The sequence below is a fragment of the Pteronotus mesoamericanus genome, unplaced genomic scaffold, assembly GCF_021234165.1.
Source record: "Pteronotus mesoamericanus isolate MK-2021 breed Mesoamerican mustached bat unplaced genomic scaffold, CSHL_Meso_final contig_82, whole genome shotgun sequence".
Lineage (NCBI taxonomy): Eukaryota > Metazoa > Chordata > Mammalia > Chiroptera > Mormoopidae > Pteronotus > Pteronotus mesoamericanus.
Window position 1 is genome coordinate 14,895,486 of NW_026555265.1, and position 26,413 is coordinate 14,921,898.

A 26,413-nucleotide genomic window follows, 5' to 3' on the forward strand; every position below is an offset into this window, starting at 1 on the left:
ATGTTCTTCTCAATACACTTTTAAAACATAAATACAGGTAGTGATAACTCCCCATGACAATTATAATATCAAGTTGTCAATGGTCACTTTCTCTAACCTATTGAACATGTCTGCAACTGCTCATTTATTTCACAGCTATCTCTTGTAGCCAACCACACTCATCAACGGGAGTGAGAAAATAATGCCAAGAACTCAGTTTGGTTATATAAATTTTAAAAAAAATGTTTTTTGGCTTATCTAGCTCACTATTTTCCTCGTTGAACATTGATTGAAGTGTTATTCTATGACATTTAAAGGTACTCAAGGTTGGAAAAAAACATATGCTTCTTTGGAAAGAACTTTAAAAAGTATTTTGATAGTAAAACATAATAAAGAAAACTTGGAAAATAGAGAAATGTAGGAAGAAAGGTCCCCTATGATACAAATCAACCACAGTTGACATTTTGTGGAAACACTTCTAGATTTAGTTTTTATCCTGTGTTTTGATGATCAGCTGTTTTGTATGTTTTATGGTTATGCTTATACTGTAAACATAAATTTGTAATGTGCTTTTTCACATAACACTATTCATAATCTTTAAAACATTATTTGTAATGACCATATATTATAACTAATGTACCACACTTTATTTAATCTTTCCCCTAACCTTCAAATTTTTTGGTATTCCTAATTTTACAGATTATTAAATAATGTTGAAATGTATACATTTTCATAAATTTCCTCTTGTATTCTTATTTATTTCCAGAGTATAGATTATTAGAAATGGACTTGTTTAATCAAAGTGTATAAACATTTCTAAAGACCTTGACACATACTGCTTTAAAAAATTCTAAATGAAAGTGTGGCATAACTTGTACTTCCAATGAGAACTGTAAATTTCACAAATGGCTATAATAAACACCAAATAAAGAAAATATCATTTGAATATTACCCTCAACTCTAAATATGAGGCTTTGATAGATGACCATAACTTGATAATGGAAAACATTCTTGTCCTTATTCAAATGATTCCAGGCTATAAAAAAAGGAAAACCATAATGAGTAAAGTAGTACATTTGACTTGATTAATGATTCATAATCCAGGTAGCAATGTAAACTTATAATTCATATTCAAAACATAATGGATTAGAAAAATACCTATTTGATACCACTATGAAAGGAATTATCTAATATATGCTGTTAAACAAAGACCCAGGATATCTCAATCATGATTTCTCTTCACTTTGGATTCGCTGGATCGATTTAGCAGTTTCAATGATAACTCAATTAACATTAGTATTTCAACAGATGATGCAGAGTAAATAAATAAAGACATATTTCAGTTCTTAAAAAACACTAATGAATCAGTATAAAGAAGAATTATTAGCTAAATTTGACATCATTAAAAAAAATTAGGTGATGTTGTGAGCCCTTGATTATTTAATGAACAGGAAAATTCTCAATAAATCCATATATTTATTTGACCTTTGGGCTGTAGCTACACAGAACACTGAAATGTTGCTCACTGAAAACAATGGGCTGTTTTCATCATACAACATGGAATTCAGGTTTTACTATTCTGTTGATTCAATCCATATAGACAAACCAGTAGACACATTGGAATATTGGGAAAAAATAGAGGTATTAGAGGTTGAGTAAAGATAAGGGCAGTATGAATGGAAAGGAAATGATGGGATTCTAAAAGCCTTTTAACAAAACTCATTGAATCCTGGGCAGTGGGGGTAAAATGGAGGAGCCACTGGTGCCAATGTGGGTCTATTACCTGGATGATGACTGAGTAAGTTCCACACAGAATCTTGGATAGCTGAATGACTACTCTGATGAAGCAGACGATCACCTGAAGCCCACTGAGTGCTATGAGAATGGAAAACAAAATGATGTTCCATTCCACTACATGTGCAGGTTCAAGGCACTGAATCCATATACTGGAATCTGTAAGGAAACTGAGAAAGAGGAGGGATAGTGTCAGCAAGGCCCAAGAAGTCCAAGCCTACATACTTGGTCCAACGATGAAGGCTATAGTTATTTACATGTTTGGGACACTAATATATATGATTAAAATACATAATATTATTACATGTGAATTCTTATATTTAAAAAATCATTTGGTACATATATTGAACATATATTATACATAGCACCAAGTTATTCTTATTGTAAACATGGTGCCTGCCATACAGACAGTTCTAATTCAGATAGGAAGCAAGACACATACTGAAGAGTTTAATAGCAATGAAAGGCAGTATATGTCAATCAAGAGAGGTAAGATTGTCCATTCTTTTGAAGTCCAGATTAGCTTGGGCTGTGAGGGACAGGGCTGAGCTTGCACTGGGTATAAAATCACACAGGTGGCAAAGTAACAAAGAGAAATTCTGCTAGATATTCCTAGACTGTGTCCCAAAGCCCTTTAGAACAGTGATTCCCAAACTTGAGCAAACATCAGGATTCTGGAGGGCTTGTGAAAATGCAGATTGCTGAGCCTTGCTGCAGAGTTTTTGATTCAGATGTTGTGGACGGGGCTCAAGACTTTGCATTTCTAAGTTCTCAGGTGATGGTGAGGCTGCTGGTCTGGGGTCCAGAGGATTGCTTTTTTAGAATGTTTCTGTACTATATCTCTTAAGAAGGTTTAGATTGTGGGGTGGGAGCACATAAGGTTTGATCAGTCTAGCACAGAATTGTGAGAATTAAACTACTTCCAAGATAATTTTAAACCCACACTCAATCAACGTGACTGATGTTTGCATACTTCCAGGTCTACCATGATGATTTCCACTTCTAAGAACAACACTCTCTCTGTCCAACTAAATCAAAATGGAAAACTGATTTTATATAAAAAAAATTCCCCAAACAGAAACAATCAAACCTATTTAAAGGGCAGAATTTTCTATAAATACATTATCAATAGTAAGACAATTTTTCTTAAAATGACAATTCAAGCATCCTGGGTACCAGCCAAGTGGCTCTGGGCATTAATGCCTGTGGCAGAAGTGGGTGAATTCTGCATTTTGGTGACTACCACCAGCACCATGACTTCTCTCTTCTCTTTGTTTTTCTCTCTCTCTCCACCCCATTTCTTTTTTATTCCCTTCCTTTAACTCTCCCACTTTCCATGCTCTAGGACACTCAGAGACACTTTGAGAATTTCTTGGTATTGTCAATGGCCCTTAGGTCTCAAGAGGTAACAAGCACTGAATATGAAGCCAGAACCCCAAGATCTGTAGGATCTTGGGCACAGGACATTACAACTGTGACCTCTAGGCTCTTATCAGGACAACGAGCTTAAAAATATATAACCCTAAGGTTATTGTGACATTTTGTTGAGAGTTATGTAAAACTGCCCTGGAACCTGTAAATCACAGTGCAGATCTAATTTTTTGCAACCATTTCCCCAGACCCATTTCATGTGCCTTTGTACTCCTAACAGCCTCAGCCATCGGGGAAGCTAACCTCTTCAAAGTCCTTACTTTAGACTGTTGCTAATACATGTTCTGCACAGATCATCCAACACTTTAAAATAAGATGACTTTCAGGTTTCTATTTTTCTACCAGACTATGGTACTATTTATTCTTGTAAACCATAGACAGTCATAAGCACATCAGCAGGATGTGCAAGGAGTAGAGAAGCTGGAAATGGGTGAATGCAAATATCAAGGGCATCTTTAAAGGAATAATGGAGAGTCAGGCAGGCAGCCAGAGACTCTCACATAGAAAGGAGAAGCTTCTTTGGTTTTGGGGTGGGAAAATTCAGGGGGTAATGGCATAAGAAAAGATTTTTTTTGTACTGAGTGGCACTTTCTACATTAGGATCTCCTTTCCTGAAAACCTCTAATCTCACAGGGTTGTTTCCTCCAAGTGTTCAGAAAGGACTGGTGTTTTTTTTCTAGGTCATCCTGACTTGAAGGAGAGCTCTGGACATAGCACCCTGTGGAACCTTCAAAATGAAGGTGCTCAGACCATCCAGGTCTAGGTGAGCATGTAAGACCCCAAGTAGATGTGGGTCTTGAACAATAAAGCTAGTCATGGGAGTTGAGAAGAAAATGTAACTTTCCAAGGGTGCAGGAACCCTCTCATTTTATTCCATTAGAATTCTGAGCATAGAATGAGACGGGGTCGGGGGGATTCAGGGGCTCTCTCCTTTACCTCTGTCTGGGCCCTATTATTTTTTAACTTTCTCTGCAAATGCTGATAGGCCAAAAAGCACAGCACAATGTCAATGTGAGGCATCCTGTGATCTAGGATCAGATCTCACAACACCTGACTGAACTACCATTCCAGCCTTTCAAGCAGCTTCTGAGATTCTCCTTCAGTACATGCGCAATGAGTTCCTGGCTCCTTCTACAAACTCTTGCATGTGTCTGGATCTCAGACTGCACTTTGTTACTTGCCCTGCCTAGTTCTATCTCTGTGTAGCCTCTGCTGGTATAGCCCTGGGTGGCACTATCCAAGTGCACTATGATTCTCTCTCAGCTGAGCCCTTTATATCACATGTCACATGTAATATACCACATGTCCAACCCGACCACAAAACAAGACTGACTTCCTAGAACCACTCAAGTCCCAGGCTCCAGCAGTTGTCAGACCACGATAACCATGAAGCCCTGTTCTGAAGTATGGGAGAAACACATCTTTCGTTTGGATATCTCCATGACAGCCTCAAAACAGTGAATGCACATGGCATTGTAAGACTGGGGTAAAAAAAACCACCACCACAAAGATTTGTATAGGAACATATTGGTCTGGAGATTAGTAAATGAATACAAAATTCTGCACTAAATTAGATGCATGGAACCCCAAAGTGATCATGGAAAATGAACATGAGTGTGCAGTCAGGTATTTCTCACCTCCTTGATTTGGGGAATTATTCCTTACCGTCCTGCGGTGCCTTCAAATGCATATTCCCAGCCATTGAGGGTGCGGCAGTATGGTCCTTGGACAAGGCCCAAAGCCGATATGGCCAGGCAGTATCCAGAAAAAGCAATTCCAAGGGCAGAAAAGATAATTGACAGCAGTGTCTAAATTAAACACAGAAGGAGGTTAGTGTTCTAGAATGAAAAAAGCGGATATTGTGGATAAATGATAAGTACCTTCCTGTCTCATCCAAGGCTACCCTACTCAATGTAATACCAAATGTCCAGATAAAAATGGAAACATTTCATCCAAACTCACTTAATCTTAAAAGTAAGTTTTTAAATGACTTTTGTTTGGCATTCTAAAGAGACAATCAGTTGATTTACTAAATGCCTTCCTTTTTTTCTGGAATTTTGATATTAAAATAATGATCACCTCATATATAATGCATTGAAGGGATGTGATCAATTAATATATACTTATTTTTTTAAGATATTATTTTTTAGGTAGGGTATTCTCTAAAAATCATAAGCTATGGTCCCTGCTTTTTTCTTATGATATTTTTTCTTATGATATTAAGATGATATTTTAATATCTTCACATATAAGAATCCTGGGAAAATACCAGGTGGTCATATTTATATTTAAGTAAGGATGGGATTGATGTTGAGGAGGGTGTTTTTATTTAGACAGAGGAAATGAGCTATGTTCACAGGCAGATCAGCACAAGGAGAGTTGTGAGAGTACATAGATTGGTTTAATCTAAGAGGGGTTTCCTGCAGAGGTGTAGAGGAGAGAGTTATTAAGACCAGGTTGGCACAGTGTTAATGCCAGGAAACAGGATTGATAGGACAGAATTTAGCCCTTATGTCTCTTACAAAGTGAGTGCAGCTTGATAGAGCTGGTTGGAACATGGCCTTGAATGCTGGATCAAGGACGCTGGACTTCCTTCTTCAAGGCAAGCAGCTGTCCCTCCATAACCTTTTATTTAAAAACTTTCAAAGCTACAAAAAAGTTGAAAGTATAGTACAATGAGCCCCTATATACACTTTACCTAGACACTCACCCGTTGTGAATATTTATCACTTTTGCTGGCACACTTTCTCTTCCCCTCTCTGTGCACACACATGGGTGTGTATGTGTGTATACATATATTTTTTTTTTACATATTTTTATTGCTGAAGTATTTGAAAGACATTATGATTTCTAACCCCTACATACATCAGCTCATATCTTCCAGGAATAAGGATATTCTGTTGTTCTGTAGCAGTTTTTTTACTTTTTCAAACCGAAGCCAGTGAAAGTTTATACACAAAATTATAGCTCTTTATTTTCTTTTAATTTACACTAATCTTACTGCCTTTTCATTTTCAGTATATTAAATTATTTTTTAAGAATCCCAGCCAATTGTCTTGTAGAATGCTCTACACTCTGGGCTTTTCTGGTTGTTTCTTCCACACTGGACTTGGGTTGAACACGTTTGCAAGAATATGTGACTGGTGTGAGTACACTGTGGGTCTCTCACTGTTATCGGTGATGCTAAGTTTGAACTCTTGGTTAAGGTGGTTTCCTTCAGATCTATACATGTACATTTTCCAATTTGCAATAGTAAATAATTTGTGAGGTAGCACTTGGAGACTATGTTAGATCCTGTCCCTTGAACACATTTCAACTGATGAATTAACATCCATTGATGATCCTCATATCCACTGATCACCAATTATCACAGTTGGTCACAATGTGCTGCTTTTTTAATCTCTCATTTCTTCTGCACTTATAAGTTATCATTTTTCTGCACAGAACTTCCATTTCCCATTTCATTCTCCACTGCATTTCTCTTTTTGTATTACAGTAGACTCATAAATATAAATTGTAACTGTTATTATTATTTTAGATGCTGAGATGGTTCAAATACGGCTAGTGGAACATCTATTCAAAATCAGTTCCTGTGCCCTCTGACACAGCCTTATCATTCTTTGAACATTTCCTTGCTTTCTGGCATAGATGTCCTAAGCTCATCTTGAATTTACATTGCCCTAAACCTGGAATAAATTCTTTTTCTGGCAAGCCATGTAGTTGGTTTTTGAGCACAAATGTGATATAAACCAATAAATGATTTTGGAAGATTTCTCTAACAGTAATGTCATGCCAGCTAAAAATGAAAGAGCCCAAGAACAAGGATTCCATTTAGAGAAGATGTACACTGGGAAAAAAAAGGTATTAAGAAGGAAATGAATAGCTGAAGTTGGACTTAAAAAAAGAAATTCAGATTTTGAGACTTGGATGAAAAGGAGACAGGAATAGGAATACCAAGAAGGGTAGTTTGGTTTAGGAGAAAAATTTAGTTTTCTTAAGTGTTTATTTTAAGTGAGAGTAGGACAGTCAAACACAAACATGCAATAGCCAGTTGATGATAAATTCAAAAGCTGAGACCAGAAAAAAAAGCAAGAACAACAAACCTGTGATTTTAGGAACAAGAGTTACCTATATTTTTTGGTTTAAAATTACTTTATTGATTATAAGATGTTTATTATGTAAAATTATAAAAATAAATTTCAAAAACAAAAGAACAGTTCTGCTTTTCTCCTGATATTATTTCACTGATATTCTCTCATATGATTAAAAACTTTTCCAAGTTATATTTTCCATATTGATCGTTATAGGGTTTGCCCCATCATGGAATGCAATAAACAGAACTACTTTTTTTTTTTTTACTGTTGATTATTGCTAGTTACACTGTGTAAAGAAAAATTTAGCTATTCAATGCCATCTTTGAAAAAAGAATGTTTTGAAAATATTGAGCTCCTTGTTTACCAAATGTACTCTTACTCAGTTCACTGGAAAGAGCAGTGAATAATTCCTTCATTTGGGGAAACTGGCAACCATAGCATAATATATTTGTATGTACACACACACATTACAATGTAATCAGTGTTAGCTACCATTGTAAATCAAGGTAAGCGTCAAAATAAAGTCAGAATAAGAGTCTCTCTGAATCACAGTTTCATTTTCTATAAAATGTTGATTATGTAGATGATTATAGCACCTGTATAACAAGGCTGTTTGAAAAGTTAAAGGACACAATGGATGTAAAACTTATTTGAAAAGTGTAAAGTAAAATTAAAATATTGTCTATTATTTTAAGTGCATTTATTTGGCCACTAATTGTTTTCCAGGCAAAACAGTCCACAGAATTTTGGTAGAAGATGAGACTCCATGGAGGAATGAAAAGCAACCAAGAGGTTGGTAAAGTTCAAGTTATGCTACACTAAAATATAGCACCTTGGCATACTGAATATCTTAAGCTGAAGGTGTTTAAGAAAACTGTAGAAGAGGGTTCCATGCGCAGACAATTTCAAGTTGGGGTGAATCACTCTGACCTTCCACTCAGCCTTCTTCTCTGAAACAGATAATAAAACTCCTATAAAAGATACCCCCACCCTCGACCCTGTACCAGGAAGAAAGACATTATCACCAAAAATAGGAAATTTGGGATCAAGAAATCTGTATAAACAAAACTTGTTAGCCTAAACTTAGTCTTTCTAGTTACTTCTTCATTTACTACCCCTAATTCAAACTCCTTTGTTTTGTCAATGTTCAAAACTTTACTGTTTCTTTGTATAAAAGAAGCTTGCTGCTCTGGCTACTTTTTCAGGTCGTTATTCTCTTCTGAAGGATCTCACATACATGTAAAGATTCAGTAAAATTTGTATGCTTTTCTTTTATTTGCCCTTGCTTGTTTAATTTTCACACCCAGCCAGGGATCTTGAGAGTGTTAAGGAAAACTTCTTTCTCCTTTACAGTTTCTTGCACCCCAAATACGGCACCATTGGCTGGGGATACCTTACTTAATCTGGAAACCTCATTTGGAGAGAGATTCTGAACCTCTGACAAAATCTGGCAGAGGCTGAAAATTCTTGACATATCAGTCTTTTAGATCTGCCTGTTGCAACGAGTTGGGCAAAGGTGGTAATAATAACCTTTGTCTTTTCCAGATTCATATCGGCAGGAGAAAAACATTTGTAAGAATTTGTTCTTTGGATTGTGACTCTTGTTAAAATTTGGTTTGGGAATGCCAATTAGTTTTTGATCCTTTCCCTCTCCCAGGGACAGCTATGGCTTTCCTGTTTCTCTCTTGTTCTGTGTCCTGAGAACTTGGCCTGTCTTTCTGCCTGTTGGGGTATGCAAGTGTCTCAGACAACCAATTGTTACACAGGGGGGCCCGCAAAATATGGCTTTATCGAAATGTGGGTTGCACCCCATTTGTGGCTAGTGTCCTACTGCCTGTTGCCAGCTCTCAGGAAAGTCTTTCTTTTGATTAGCATCGGGAGTGGCTCTGGGACTTGGGAGGTCTGTATCTTTTTCACCTTCTCTGGGGATGCCTCTTGAGTTCATGGTTAAGTATTGGTTTTGGTTTTAAGTCATTGGATAGGTAAACCTTTTGTATACATATTTAAAACTATTTTTTAAAAAGAGCTCTATGGCCAGAAGTTTGCCATATTGGAGGTTGATAATCAGAGCCTGGTAGAACTTTTTAAAAAGCCTTCTCTCTTAAGCTAAAATGAAACTATGTGCTTAGAGGGAAAGAAAACGTAATGAGGGCTTTGTGGGATGATTTATTAAAGTATTCCAAAGACACACAGCTCTAAATCTAGAACACAGAAATGTTTTCATTTCTATCTTAGTTGGAAATCTTTTCCCTGATATAAGAAGCAAACTGAAGAGAATGTAGTTGGATGGGTTGGTCATCCTTTTCTGTCATTCAGGCTGCAAACCAATTCTTTGAGGAATTAAAAAAAAAACAACTGTCCTTGTCTTGCAAATCTAGTCTTTACAAAACCAGAAATGTGGCTCTAATAGCAGTTCAAAGTCCACCTACCCATACCAATCCTCAAATACCCCCTATTCATCTCAAAATGCTTGTAGGCATAAAAGATCAGGGCATTGGAAACAGAACTGTCCTGTACTTAAGAGAATGGAAAAAAAATGAAATAATAATCACCCTAACCTCTGATAATAGACAATTATGCCCCAAAACCCCTTCTAGGAGGTAGCCTACATATTTTCTGTGTCCCTAGGAGATGCAACTCTTGCTATGTCTTTGAAATGTAAACATCCCAAGAGATAACAAAGATACTATCCACAACCACCTGAGACTGAATAAAAAAGAAAGGGAAAAGAGGCTAAAAAAAAAAAAAACCCCAACCAAAAACAAACCCTAAACTGCTATTAAAAACTCCCTTACCCAAAATCTAGTCCATAGCTTCCATAAAATTACTTGTCAAGAATAGGTACAAATTTTGTCTTCACTAATATTAGTAAAATGTTTTAAACATATGAGCAGATAACTGTAACTTGCTCCATCTATTTTTTATAAACTAGTGAGTTTTGTATTAATGTACCTGTCATAACTAAAATTTAAAAACAAAAGCTGTAAGATCTCTGTGTTTGCTTATATGTTTATTTGTGTTGATATATGTGTTATTAAACAAATTAACAAAAAGGCCATTAAGCTATGAGGCTCTAATGTGATAGCACCTCTGTAAGCAAACCAAATCTGTAAATGCTTAAAGGCTGTGAAACTATAACCAAAGAACAACCAATCACAAACAGCCAACTAGGTTTTAAGCTACAGACAATTAATAATGTCCTTATTTGCTTCTGCCTTTTCTCTGTAAAAGTCTCTCCCTAAACTCCTGTCTGCTGAGTGCAACTATTTCCTGTTTGGAAATGCTTGATTCAAATAGTTTTTTTCCTTAAATAAACTGTAACAACTTTAAATACCCCAGTTTATCTTTAAAGAGTGTTAATGGATATGTGATATTTTTCTACCTTTGTATGGTGTTATCAAATTACTTATAAAATCATTCAAAGGAGTTCTATTCAAACTGGTTTGGAAATAAATGAACACACATACAAATTAAGCATTCCTAAAATTCTCAGAAATACAAAAGCTACCCAAAGATTTGTTTTTCAAGTTCACGTGGTTTGGAATAATCTTTAGTAAATAAAGCTAGTTTTAAGATTGTTGATAAAACAAAACAGACATAACTTTAGAATCATTAGCATTAACTATATTGCAGACATAGAATTTTTTCTACCTAGTTTACTTTTAATCTCTACTGGATATTTAAGATTATAAAATGGTAAAGTCTACCTAAAAACAAAACATAAACTGCTTAATGCATGTCAAGTATGGTAGTTTAAAAAAATTATATGTTTAACTTTTTATTTATTTTTATTATATTTTATTGATTGTGGTAATACAGTTGTCCCATTATTTCCTTCCCCTTTATTCCCCTCCACCCAGAACCCCACATCCCACCAACATTCCCCCTGGCCCCCCAAACTTAGTTCATGTCCATGGGTCGTACATATAAGGTTTTTGGCTTCTCCACTGCCTATACTATTCTTAACCTCCCCCTGTCTATTTTGTACCTACTATTTTTGCTTCTTATTCCCTATACCATTTCCCCCATCCTTTCCCCTCCCCTTCCCCTCTGATCTCCATTTTGTGATTCTGTTCCTGTTCTAGTTGTTTGCTTATTTTTTTTTTGTTTTATTTAGGTTCAGTTGTTGATAGTTATGAGTTAGTTGTCATTTTACTGTTCATAGTTTTTGATCTTCTTTTTCTTAAAGTCCCTTTAACATTTCATAAAATAAGGGCTTGGTGATGATGAACTCCTTGAACTTGACTTTATCTAGGAAGCACTTTATCTGCCCTTCCATTCTAAATGATAGCTTTGCTGGATAGAGTCATCTTGGATGTAGGTCTTTTCCTTTCATGACTTTGAATACTTCTTTCCAGCCCCTTCTTGCCTGTAAGGTTTCTTTGGAGAAATCAGCTGATAGTCTTATGGAACTCCTTTGTGGGCAACTGTCTTTTTCTCTTGCTGCTTTTAAGATTTTCTCCTTATCTTTAATCCTGGGTAATGTGATTATGATGTGCATTGGTGTGTGCTTCCTTGGGTCCAACTTCTTTGGGACTCTCTGAGCTTCCTGGACTTCCTGGAAATCTACTTCCTTCGCCAGACTGAAGAAGTTTTCCTTCTTCTTTTTCAATTAAGTTTTCAATTTCTTGCTCTTCCTCTTCTCCTCCTGGCACCTCTATCATTCAGATGTTGGAACATTTAAAGTTGTCCCAGAGGTTCTTAAGCATCTCCTCATTATTTTGAATTCTTGTTCTTGTTTCTGTTCTGGCTGAATGTTTATTTCTTCCTTCTGCGGCAAATCATTGATTTGAGTCCCAGTTTTCTTCCCTTTACTATTGGTTCCCTGCATATTTTTCTTTATTTCACTTTGCATAGTCTTCACTTTTTCCTCCATTTTGCAATCATACTCAACCATTTCAGTGAGCATCTAGATTACCAGTGTTTTGAACTGTGCATCTGATAGGTTGGCTATCTGTTCATTGCTTAGTTCTAATTTTGGACCTTTGATCTGTTCTTTCATTTGGGCCATATTTCTTTGTCTCAGCACGCCTGTTATGTTGGAAGGGGCAGAGCCTTAGTATTTGCCATGGTGGGGCAATCCAGGTCACTGTGTTGTGATGCTGTGTGTTGGAGAGGGGTCTGAGAGGGTACAATGCTACTTGCTTAGCTCTCAGCAGGCTTTTAGTAACTTCCCCTGCTACCCACAAGCACATTGGGCCCTTCTGGTGCTGATTCCCAGATGCATGGGTTTGTGTATGTTTTAGGACCCTGTGGGTTTCCCCAAGAACTCTTCTGTGAGGATGGAAGTTTCTCCCACTGCCGCATCCCACAGAGTTTTTTACAGCCAGAGGTTTTGAGGCTTTCTTTTCCCATACTAGAACCCTGGATTGCATAGTCTGTCTTGCTCCCCAGTTGTTCCTCCTGGTGTATCTACATGCAAGTGTGTGACTGAAAGGTCACAGGTTCACAAGCTGCCACCTCACCCACCTGGTCCTCCAGCTACCATCTTGCTGTGCATCCTCTCCTCTCCAGCTTCCTGTCTAAGCATTCCTACCGCTCTGGATTAATGTTTTGCCTTTAACTCATTGGTTGTTGGACTTCATACAGTTTGATTTTATGGTAGTTCTGGTTGTTTTTTTGTTTGTTTTTAAATTTGTTGTTGTCCTTCTTTTGGTTGTGCGAGGATGCAAAGTGTATCTTCCTATGCCTCCTTCTTAGTTGGAAGTCATATGTTTAACTTTTTAGTTGCATTGTTTCTATGATGTTTGAATCTATATATATTTGATTATATATATTACAAAAGTTGTCAAAAAAAACATGGTGTAAGATGAATGCTAATCTTGTATAGTGCATTAGGAAATTTTTATGAGTGCTCTGACTGGAGTGGCTTGGTGGATTGGGTGTGGTCCTGCAAACCAAAAGGTCACAGGTTTGATTCCCGGTCAGGGCACTTGCCTGGGTTGTGGGCCAGGTCCGCAGCTGGGGGCGTGTGAGAAGCAACTGTTCGATGTTTCTCTCCCTTTCTTTCTCCCTTCCCCTCTCTCTAAAAATAAATAAATAAAATCTTTAAAGAAATTTTCCATGAGTAATTTACACACAATTGTTAAGAGTGAATGAATTATGTAAATGAGAGATAAAAGTATATAATAAATGAGCTTTTCAATGAAGGTTATGTTTTATAAACTATGTTTACTTTAAATAGCTTCCAAAATCTTTCTGGTAACTTGAAACCTTAAAGTTATACTGTTCAGTTAAATGATGGAAATTCATTGAGGATCTAGATCATATCCAAATAAGATAAAATACTGAAACATTAATTACTGAACATAATTTTTTTCTTTTGTCCTCATATTAAAGAAGAATTAAAGATATTTGGATCTGTTAGTAAACATGTGCTGTGTCATATTGAAAACTATAAGAAAGTGTATATTTTTAGAAATTTTTAAATATATATTCATAAATTTGCCAATCAGCAGAATATTGGTATGTAATAGTTTGTAACTATTTATTTTCTAGTTTTCACTAAAAATTTAGGTTTCTGAGAGGTAAGAATTGTAGCTAACATGTAATTAATACCACTAAATTAATAAGGGAAGAGCTTTGTATGCAAGAAAATTAGGATGTGTTTTTGGAACAAAAAGTATGAGGTATGAAAATGTGTTTTTGTTAAGGAAAATAGAGAATAATTTTGTCCTGAAGGAAATTAAGGACTGATAAGATCAGTGATAATTCTAATTATTATCTTAAAATATTCTATGCCACAAAAATAATCAAATTTCCTTGTCAATTACATTATAATAAACTCTCATCAGATTTTTAATTATGTCCACTTTTATGTGTTTTGTTATTATAGAGAGTTATTGATTCACTCTGATGCTTTTGCAAAGTACTTGTTTTTTCAAAACTATGTACAATAAAATGGCAATAAATACATATCTATCAACAATTGAATGTAAAAAACAGAGATAACAAGAAGAACAGATACAGAATCATGGATACAGAGAGAATTTTGATGGTTGCCAGATGGGAGAGAGGTGTGGAGGAATGGGTGAAGAGGTGAGGGGATTAGGTAGAGAATAGTCATGGGGATATAAAGTACAGTATAGGAAATGGAGTAGCCAAAGAACTTACATGTATGACCAATGGATATGAACAATGGTGTGGGGATTGTCTGAGGGAGTGGAGGGTGCTGGGTGGAGGGGGGCAAAGGGGACAAAACTGAGACAACTGTAATAGCATAATCAATAAAATATAATTAAAAAATAAACAAAAGTGCTTGTGTTTAAGGAGATTCATGGAAACAACTCTAACAAATACAGGTTTCTAATAACTTTAAGATCAAATTACTGAGCTGGTTAAAAATTTCCAAAACTATAATGGAAAAATGGATGCATTCATAAAACTGTTAACACAAGATCAAGTAGAAGAAAAATCAATTACATGGTATTGAATAAACTGATGAGAATAACTAATTTTTATGACTCTTTTTAGGATCTGGTTCTTTGAAAAGATAAACAAGATTTACTAATCTTTAACCAGACACATCAAGAAAAAAAGAGAAAGGACCCAAATAAATAAAATAAAAAATGAAAGAGGAGAAGTAACAACTGATGCCAAAGAAATACAAAGGATTGTAAGAAAATATGAACAACTATATGCCAACAAAATGGAAAAACTGGATGAAATGGGTAAATTTCTAGAAACACACAGTCTTCCAAAACTAGATCAGGAAGAATCAGAAAATCTGAATAAACAGATTACACACAGAAAAATTGAAGCAGTAATCAAAAAAACTCCCAAGAAACAAAACCCAGGACTGGATGGCTTCACAGACAAATTTTACTAATCATTCTGAGAAAAATACTTGTTCTCAAACTATTCCAAAAAATTCAAGAGGAAAGAAGACTCCCAAGTTCATTTTAAGAGCCAGCATTATCCTAATTCCAAAATCAGATAAAGACACTACAGAAAAAATTATAGACCAAATCTCTGATGAACATAGATGCTAAAATCCTCAACAAAATATTAGCAAACTGAATGCAACAATACATCAAGAAGATCATACACAATGATCAAGTAGGATTTATTACAAGAATGCAATGTTGGTACAATATTTGCAAATCTATAAATGTGATGTACCACATAAACAAAAAGAAGGATTAAAACCACATGATCATATCAATATATGCAGAAAAAAAATCTGATAAAATCCAGCACCATTTATGATAGAACTCTCAGCAAAGTGGGAATAGAGGGAATGTACCTAAACATAATAAAGGCCATATGTGACAAACCCATTGTCAGCATCATACTATATAGGAAAAACTACAAGAATTCCCCTTAAGATTGGGAATAAGAAAGGGATGTCTGCTTTCACCTCTCTTATTCAGCATGGTACTGGTACTCCTAGCCATTGCAATAACACAAGAAGAAGAAATAAAAGGCATAAGAATTGGAAAGGAGGAAGTAGAACTGTCTTCATTTGCTGATGACATGATACTGTACATAGAGAACCCCAAAGATTCCATCAAGACACTACTGAAACTGATAAATGTATTCAGCAAAGTAGCAGGATACAAAATTAATATTCAGAAATGAGTTGCATTCTTATATGCCAATAACAAAGTAACAGAAAGGGAAATTAAGAGAACAATCCCACTTACAATGGCTTCCAAAAGAATAAAATACCTAGGAATAAATCTAACCAAGGATGTAAAAGACCTGTACCTGGAAATTTATAAGACACTGAAGAAAGAAATTGAAGAAGATACAAATAAATGGAAGTACATACTTTGTTCATGGATAGGAAGAACTGACATCATTAAAATATTCAAACTACCCGAAACAATCTATAGATTCAATGCAATTCCTATCAAAATACCAATGACATATTTTACAGAACTAGAAAAAACATTTCAAAAATTAATGTGGAACCACAAAAGGCCCTGGACAGCAACAGTGATCTTGAGAAAGAGGAACAAAGCTGAAGGAATCATGCAACCTAGTATCAAATTATACTATAAGGCCATAAGTAATCAAAACAGCATGGTACTGGCATAAAAACAGACACATAGATCAATGGAACAGAATAAAGAACCCAGAAACAAACCCAGTCTTTTATACTTAATTAATATTTGATGGAGGACGCAAGAACCTACAATGTGTTAAAGATAGTTTATTCAACAAATGGTGTTGAGAAAATTGGTCAGATACATGCATAAAAATGAAAATAGACTACCTTCTTATGTTATACATAAGAATAAATTCAAAATGGATCAAAGACTTAAACCTTTGACCCAAACCCATAAAAATTCCAGAAGAAAACATAGGCAGTAAAATCTCAGACACTTCTTGCAGCAATATTTTGTCTGATATATCTCCTCGGGCAAAGGAAATGAAAGAAAAAATAAACAAATGGAACTACATCAAACTAAAAACTTTTTGTACAGCAAAGGAAACCATCAACAAAATAAAAAGACAACCCACAAAACGGGAGAACATATTTGCTGATACATCTGATAAGGGGTTACTCTCCAAAATTTATAAAAAAAACTTATAAAACTCAACACAATAAAACCAAATAACCCAATTAAAAAATGGGCAAAGGACCTGAATAGACTCTTCTCCAAAGAAAACACACAGATGGCCATAGACATAGGAAAAGATGATCAGTATCACTAATCATCACAGAAAGGCAAATTAAACCACAATGAGATATCACCTCACACCTGTCATAATAGCTATAATCAATAAGCCAACAAACAAGTGCTGGCAAGGATGTGAAGAAAGTGGGACCACTTTGCATTGTTGGTGGGAATGCAAATTGGTGCAACCAGTGTGGAAAACAGTATGGAGATACCTCAAAAAAATTAAAAATAGAACTGCCAAAATTTTGACTCAGTGATCCCATTTCTGGGAATATATCCAAAGAAACATAAAACACTAATTTGTAAGAACTTAAGCACACCTATGTTCATTGCAGCATTATTTACAATTGCCAAAATACAGAAGCAGCCCAAGTGTCCATCAGTAGGTGAGTGGATAAAACAGCTACAAGGTTTCTACACAATGGAATATTACTTGGCTGTAAAAAAAAAAGGTGAAAATTTTATCATTTGCGATTGCACAGATGGACTCGGAAAACATTATGCTAAGTGAAATAAATCAGTCATTGAAAGACAAATACCATAAGGTTTCACTTACATGTGGAATCTAATGAACAACCTAAACTAACAAGTAAAGTAGACAGACTCATAAATAGAGAGCAGGATGACACCTATTGGGGGAGGGAAGTTAGGAGGTGGAGGGATTGAGCAAAATGGAAAAAGGACTCATGCACATGGATAACAGTGTAGTGATTGTGAGGCAGAGGAAGGTATAAAGAGGATAAATGGTAATGGAAAAAGACAATTACAAAACTTTAAAAGATTGCTAAATTCTTAATATTTTGTTTTCCAGATTTTTTTCCTAATCTCTCTAAGACATACAGCAATTTGGTAAAGTATATCTTTGTGAATAAAGATGAAACAATTACTTTTCCCCCTATTTGATTACTCCAGAATTAGGAGACTCTTAGTGATTTTATTTTTATTTTCATGACAATATAGCTATTTGCATAAGTTCGATAAGAACCTGTTCTCCTTATAAGGAACACAACTGGAAACACTGGCTATATTACAAGGCTTTTGACTGGAATGCCATATTTAAGAATGTGTTTAGAACCAGGTATTACCAGACAGCTTTAAAAAATTAAGTTTGACTTTATGGAGCCAAATAAAGACCCTTGGCAAAAATAGCCTGGTACCTTGCTTACAGGGTTCCCAGTAGCTTTACTTACCAGGTGAGTAAGGAAGGTCACTTCCTGATCAGCCCAGAAAGCTCAGGATATTTTGGAGACTTCAAGGAGAAAGGATTAACCTAAATCTATAGGTTTTGCCAGAAAATTCTAACGGCAAGTGCTCAGCCTGTCTTCTTAGCCTTGAGAGACTTTTAAAAGTCTAATCTGAGTGGGGCAGGGGAAAGTGGTGGTGGGAAAATGGAAATAAATGTATTTGAACAATAAAAAAATTAAAAGTCTAATCTGAGTTATGAAAACTTCCAGCAAGCAAACTTTAAAAGTGCCTGTATAATCATCACTATTCTTTCTGCACTTATAGAAATAACAAGGCCAAATTTAATGAGGCTAGACTTATTTAGCAGAGAAATTAGTTTTACTTTGATTATCTCTGATAGAAATGGGGGTGATTATTTAAAAAATATTTTTGTAGAAAACTGTAACAACTCCTTGCAGAGATCAGATTCTGGTCCTTTTCATTGTTTTTGAGGTTTGGTTATCAACCTGTATACTGGACTGGATCCTAAGTTTTTATAATTTCCTCCAAAATCTGGCTACAACTCCCCAAATTAATGTTCCCAATTTTTTCCCATCCTCTGACTTTGAATCATTGAGAACTAAAACTGCCCTTCCCTGGAGCCCTACAAGCTAAAGTTAGATAACTTGATATAAACTTCAAAGAAATCACCACAACAGTTCATGTTTAGAAAATATTCATGCCTTTGTTGTGTACGCTACTCAGTAAGTTCACCAGAACACCTGATAACTTCTCAGGGACATTCAACTAAAAACCAGGGAAATCTGTCAGATTACCGTTGTTTGCCATTATTCTACGTGAAGATGCTTGGGGTCCAACATGTAGAAATCTTCTTAACTGACTGCTCTCTGGACTTAAAAACAGAGTTTATAGTTTGTTCTGACCATTAACCTTTGCTGTTCCATAGAAATGCTCTGGACTGAAATACTGCTTCAATAGGTAATAGGAAAATTTACTTAGTTTGCAGATCATATGGCTTCTTGGGGAAAGTTTCAGATGGGATTCAGGAAATACTACCCCCAAATATGGCATCTTGGAAAACTGAATATTTTAAGCTAAAGGAGCGTGAGAAAGTGGCAGAAGCAGGAAAGTCATTCTGACCAACACTCCCCCCACCCCAAGCCTTTCTTTCATGAAATACATCATAGAATTCCCATGTGAAGGTACCCTCCCTATGCTAGGAGGAAGGAAGACATTCATATCACCAGAAACAGGGACTTTGGGCTGAGGAATCTGTATAAACAAACCTTATTATACTAACCCTTATCTTTCTAAATACATCTTAACCATTTACTAGCCCAAGCCCTTCTGCCTTGCCAATTCTTCACATATTTGTTTCTTTATCTAAAAGATATAACCTTGTCTGGGTGCTTCAGTTGGTTGGAGCATCCTCCCATGCACCAAAAGATGTTCAGTCCCTGTTGGGGTGCATAAGATAGGCAAATGAGGTTTCTCTCTTACATTGATGTTTCTCTCTCATGTTGATACCTCTCTCTCTCTCTCTCTCCTCCTCTTCTCCCCTTCCATTCCTCTCTCTCTAAAATTAATGAAAACATATCATCATGTGAGGATTTGACAAAAAAAAAGGTGGCCATTGTGGCTCAGTTGGTTAGAGTGTCATCCCATAACTGAGGGGTCACGGATGGTTTGATCCCCAGTATGGGCTCCAATGGAAGGCAACCAGTTGGTGCTTCTCTCTTGTATCACTATTTCTTTCTCTCCCTCCTTTTATCCTTCCTTCTTTCTCTAAAAAACAACATAAAAATGTCCTCAGGTGAGGATAAAGAAAAAAAGATATATAAAGCCTGATGTTCCAGCTATTTCTTTAGGTCTTTATTCTCTTGTGAAAACTACCATGTATATACAAAAATTTAATAAAATGGGTGCACTTTTTTCCTGTTAATCTGTCTCATGTAAGTTTAATTTTTCAGACCCAGCCAGGGACCCTTAAGAAGGTCAAGGACAACTTTTCCCCCTAAAAAGTGAATCTTGGGTGACTTCAATTTCCACTCTGGAGCTTCAGAAGTTACAAACTGGTACAGACTCAGATTTGGCCTGTGAGGTATGCCTTATTAATTTAAATGTGAATTTACTGCCAACATTTTATAGCTGAGAGGTTTTAGGTAAAAATTCATATTTCTACTTTTTATTAAAAACAGAATCTGCCCAATTTTGTCATGGTAAGGATTGGCTGGTCTAGAGTAGCAGCTCTCTTTCTTCCTTAAATGGAAATTTTGCTCTAATGCCTACCAGGCATTCATTTCCATCAGATAATTGGCTCCTAGGGCCTTCTATCCTAGAGCCTACCTTGAAAGGGCCTATTTGGGAATCCAGGGAAGCTTCTCCCCCTTCCACTTGTTCTTCCCATTCAGACGGCAGTCATCTTGCTCACAGTTGATTATAAATAAGACTCTGTTCACACTCTAGCCTATTTCTAGCATCCATTTGTGCTGGAGATGCTAATACTGAGTTAAGGCAAATTGAACTCACTGATTTTTATCAGCACATACATTTGTTTTCTATAAATTTCCTGAGTTTCATAGCTTTAATTTACCTGAATCCATTGCTTCATCTAGGCAATTGTGAAAGCTTTTCTACGAGTGTACTACCAATAGCTTGTGGGGAATACAGATCTGAGTCAGTTTGTTAAGAAAACACACACATACATGTATGCATGCATAAGTGTATTTTAATTTTTCAATTCTTCACCAAGGGCACAGTGCTATATTCAGCAACTAATTTAATCTCCCAAAGACATTAGTTAAAGGAGCATTGTGGCTACATATTAAAATTTGGTTGTACCTCAGAGTTAGGGACTCCAGGGATGCGATTCTACCTCCAAACTCTTAGATGATTGCAATGTGCAGCCAAGGTGTAAAACCACTGCTGCAAAGAATGCTTACCAGACCCCTGCGAAAGCTCCTCCTAGTTAACAAATCACCTGCTCTCTTTGAGCTACAGGTGACTCATCTATAAAACAGGAGTAAGAATGATCTAATTCACTGGCTAAATTTAAAAGAACTAGGAAGTGCTATGCAAATATGAGTAAGCAAAGATCATGAGAGGAGGATACTGATGGAAATGTAGCAGTCCAGCCATGCTTATTCAGCATAGGCTTAGAAAACTTGGGTATATTATTCTGTTAATTCTATTTTAATTATTTTTAAGGTTCTATTTTAGAAATGAATATTGCCTATTAGCAATAACATGGATGAATCCAAAATCATGCTGAATGAAAGAAGCCAGATACAAAAGACAAATACTGTATGATTCTGTTAATACAAAATATAAATCAATGTTTAAGGACAAAAAAACAGATCAGAGTTTTTTGAAGGTAATGAAAATGTTCTATCTTGATTGTAATGATGGTTTCATGGGTGTATGCACTGTCAAAACTCATGGAATTGTACCCTTTTAGTGGATAAAGTTGTTAATAAGAAGAAAAATTACTCATAGAAAACCATTAGAAAAAGGTAGTATTATTTTCTAATTTCATATATCTTTAAATCTTGAATTTCTGGAAGAACATCACCAGCACAAAGGTGAGGGAAAGACTGCAAACAAAATGGAAGATTATTTTTGGAGTAAACTCTTGGGCTCTGTACTAAAAGGATTGTGGTAAAGGTAACATAATGTTATTATTTTTGTGTTTCTAAGTAAGAGGAGAGAAAGCCAAAGGCCCCTCAACTATCTTAAAAAAAACTATTGCTCTTACCATGTACTTTTTGCTGCAGTTTTCACTCTGGCAACATTTATAGTTGTTATCACTCTCCAGGACAAGAAGAACTGTTGCAACTATAAGCATCTACAGTAGGGAGGAGAAAAAACATCAGAAATGGGATACTAGTTTACATTCATGCGCATAGTCAGGGCACAATGATTCAGAGCGTAGATTCTGGGTCAGGTAGATCTGGGGAAGAATCCCAGCTCTGCCAATTTCTAATTGTAAACTCAAAAGTCCTTCCTATAAAATGGTGTTATTAGAGTATGATGAGGTAATGTATGCAAAACATTGAACATAGTGCTTGATCCATAGTAAGTGATTGCTAAATGTTAGCTATTATTATCATTGATCAGTCCTCAAAAGCTAACAATTAGAGGAGTAGATGGTATGGACATGAGAATACCACCTGGGCAGCAAACCTGCCTTTCTCCCTGACCCGGTTGTAAAAGACAAGGGAAAACTGTTCACAGACTTCGCAGTTTGCCAGGCTCTTTCCATTTACCGCTCTCTGGGATTGCAGGGGAGAGGCATGGTAAATCTGAAACTACAGCTATTAATTCAAAAGTACAGTAAGTCAATTCCCCCATGCATTCAAGCCATCTCAGGTTCAAATTTTCCAAGTGTTTTGTCTGTGGCAAGCCAACAAACTGGAAGAAGTCAATGTATTCTGTTCGCCCATCACCCAACTTTTTTTTTTTTTTTTTTTTTTTTTTTTTTTTTTGTACCTTAGGCAAAGGGTTGTATTTTTGTTCTGGAAAGACAGGAATTTCTTGATTTTTTATAATTTCTGTTTGGGCAGTTACAGAGCATGTATTGCTTCTGGCAAACTCTCTAGCTATCCTTCACTCCCACTGTTCTGTACTGAAGCTTGAAGCTAAGGTCATTGTTATTTTACTGTTGGTAGTCAACATTTTCAGTTTCCAGATTCCTTCAGTCTTCATTTATTTATCAGTCTGTTTAATTATTTATCTATATTTCTCTCTTCTCTCTTAAAATGATTTAATGCAGTAACAATAATATTTTTCAAGATCTTAAACAATGAAAAATAGAGAAAAATATCTTTCCCCAGTTTTAGATTTTACATAAATACGAAGAATCATATATTTCCCTCCTTTAAAAATCATTAGTTATCACCAATTTTAATAGATTTTAACCCAATCCTTGCAACCTTATGCCTTGCAACTCATCCATTTACTACAATTACATATTGAGGAAAACAATGAGATAAGGCAAATTAAACCAGATACAGTAACCAGCTTCATTATAATATTGGCAGAAATAAGACCGAGGCCCTGGAGTCCTGTGCCAAAATAAAAACACAGGCATAGCCTGTGTTGAAAGAGAAACTGCTTTCTTTATTTTTGTTGCAAAATGTAACTATAATACAGAGGGCTCAAGAAGAAGAGAGGAAATTCACCCATAATTCTACCACCCTCCCCTGTGTTTATGTATGCATTCCAGTGTTTTCCCAGCTGTGTATATTTTACATCGTAGCTATCATAATGTATTCACAATTATGTCACAATTATGTTATACTTTTTTCCCACTTACAAAATAATGTTCATTTTCCATGTTATTAGATCTTCATCATTACAATTTTCATCATATAAAGTGAGTGTATCATGGTTTATTTGGCTACTTCTATGCTAGGATGCTTCTAATTATTTACCATCATAATGCTGTCACAAACATCTGTGTATACACCTCTTTCTTCATTTCGGATTATTTCCTCAGAATGAATGATCAGATTTAGGATTACTGACTCAGAAGACAGACCATTCTCATAGCTATTAAAGTATCACTTTAAAATCTTCTCCAAAAGTTTGCATTTATTTATAGAACTACTACCACAATTTGTTATGTACCTATCACATAGCAGCTTCAATAGCATTGGGTATTAGTATTTTAAAGTTTACTAATTTAATATGCAAACAGTAACAAAATGAAAACTGTTTTCCAACATAATTATTCAAGTATTATAATGATTAAACCACCCACAAAGATGTAGAAATAGATTATAACGGATTTTCTTTTAGTTATTGGTGGCATAGTAAGCTTACAGTATACAAAGTGGTGTTTTTCGCAATGATATTACCAGGAAAAGTATCTTTTCCTCTGAGTTGTCAACGTGATTTACTTTTTAAAAATCTGCTCTTGATTTATTTTACATATTCAGAACCTAGCACAATGCCTGGTAATTTATTATTTTTTTTAAAGAAAAGTCATCAGGAAAACATTCATGGATTCTTACTGTGCATAATTTGATTTAATTTTCAAAAATACCCACCATTATTAGGAGTATAATGTTGCTTTATTTAACAATGATATGACCTATCCTTCAATAAGTATTTATAATCACAATAGTCACTGGCTACCTACTAGAAGTCTCTACTGAGTGATTCAGACATGAGATTTAATTTAATCCCCACAATTACCTGAAAAGTAAATGTCATTATTCCCACTTTACAAATGAAAACACTGAGGCTCAAAGACACTGAGTAACTTGCTTGAGGTCTCATGGCACAAATGACAGAGCTTAGTTTTCAATGTAAATTTGTCTGAATCTCTAAGTCTCCATTTTTCCCATGTTGTGTTAATACAAAGATAGAGAAATTGTGAGTGCAGGTAGAAACTCTGTTCTGGAAAAGAGCAATGCCACTGTAGATTAAATAACTTAAACTGACACAGAGTTCATGAGGACATAATATTTCTACAGGCAAGAAAGAGTCTCACAAGCTTTTATTAGGACTGATCTCCTGCTCTGCCAATGCTACATAAATGAGCAGCTTACCAAAAAACAAAACTCTCCAAGTCCTAAGGGACAGCCTGCCTCTCTATTCCCACCCATCTTCCAAATCTCAAACCCAGGATTAGTAGAATAATTTTACCATTATTTATTATTTTTATTAGGGAAAAAAATTCTTAGTAAAAACTCCCCCTTTTGTGATCAGCAGTCTCCAAAGTCACACTTACCATGATACCTGAGAAACAGATTCCTTCGAAATACCACACATAGTTGGTCAGTTTATTGCTGGATGCATAGGAAGTTTGCCCATTTGGAAAATACAATAATATATTCACAATTATACTCCAAAGTGCAAGCGGAATCAGCAGACCACTTAGGCAGCTTCCACATTTCCGAGACCCCATTTTACCCTGCTCAGAACCTGCAGGAGATTTCAAGAGTGTAGAATTACATAAAGCTTATTTTTCATTCTATGTGTCCTTTTTTAAAAAAAAAAAATTACCTACCACTTTCTGGGTCAGAGCCCTTTACTTCACATTCATGAGAAGCCCAGGTCTCGGAACTGGAGCCCACAATCTCCCGGTGTGAAATAGTGGTTGACTGTTCGGAGAACAATAGACAATGATCTACGGCTGAAGAGCTGAGCTGCTCTTCATCCTGTGCCAAAGGAATGCAGTGTTTTCACTGCTTTTAAAATAAGTCATTTTCCTCTGGATGAGAGTGCTACAGACTTACCCCTGAGCACTTTTTAAGAAGGAAGTCGGGGTTGGGGTTGGCAGTGAGTCTGGCAAATTTCGTCGAAGAGTGGAAGGACGGTAAAGAAAAAGCTACCCAGAGAGCTTATACTAGAGCATGGAATGTGGTATGTTTGCTCAAATAACCTGCCTTTATATATCTGTCTTTTATTCAGTGTTCTCTATTGTGGACTCCCTCTTCACCAGGCATTGTTTAAACTGTAAGGGGCACAAAAAGGACAAACAAAGAAAGGGACAGCCAAACTGGTGGGTGAGAAAACAAGACTTCACATTGCTGAGTTTATTTTTACAACAACAGTACAGCTTTCCTTCCAGGAGTTCATGTCTATTTTCTCTACCTCTCTGAAAAATGGCAACAGGAATAAATTCGTATCTTTCTTACTGCTTAGGAAAAGGAAATGAGAGAAGTTGGGTAAAAAAAAAAAAAAGAGAGATTTTAAAAAAGACTTTATGAGTACTAAGTTTAAAACAAGGATTTAAGAATTCTTCTAAATTATTCCACTAACTTTAAAGAGCCACACATCTCCTTTAATTATGATGACAGGAGAAGCAGATTAAGGGAGGGAATCTGCACTAACATGTTAGAGATGTTGTAGACAGTGATGGTAAGAATTCAAAGATTGCCCAACCTCATTGCCAGCCTTTTCAGTAACCTCCGGACTTCAGAACTGTGCTTGATTGACTTTTTTTTTCATTTCTTGATCTATAATACACATCTCCCACCACAATCATAGCCTGAACTGGTTACCTGTACACAATTACATAAGGACTCAATTGAACCCAACTTTGAGGAGTTACCCTTAACCTGAACAGGGCAGTAGGTAAAGTTTGATCCCAATGGAGATGAGTTTCCTGGCACAGCTTGGCAATATATTTTTTCTTCAAGGAGTAATTCATCTTCTTTACCTTCCCAAAAGCATGAGGTCCCTGTGGCGTGTAGAGGAACCACTTGATTACTAGAAATTTACTAACATTCCATGTAATTTCTGAAATGAAAGCAGTCCATTATCATTCTGGATGCTGCTGGGCAGACCAAAG

At 35.8% G+C, this 26,413-nt stretch overlaps 1 protein-coding gene across 1 annotated transcript; it reads right to left on the reverse strand.

The window, feature by feature from the left end:
• Window positions 1–991: 991 nt before the first annotated feature.
• TM4SF18 (transmembrane 4 L six family member 18) lies at window positions 992–25,039 on the reverse strand. The gene is made up of 5 exons (XM_054585191.1): window positions 24,848–25,039; window positions 21,866–21,955; window positions 4,870–5,012; window positions 1,763–1,943; window positions 992–1,015 (listed from the first exon to the last, which is right to left on the reverse strand). The coding sequence occupies exons 1-5, from the start codon at window positions 25,022–25,024 to the stop codon at window positions 1,001–1,003; spliced, it is 606 nt and encodes a 201-aa protein (XP_054441166.1). The 5' UTR covers window positions 25,025–25,039; the 3' UTR covers window positions 992–1,000.
• Window positions 25,040–26,413: the final 1,374 nt, after the last annotated feature.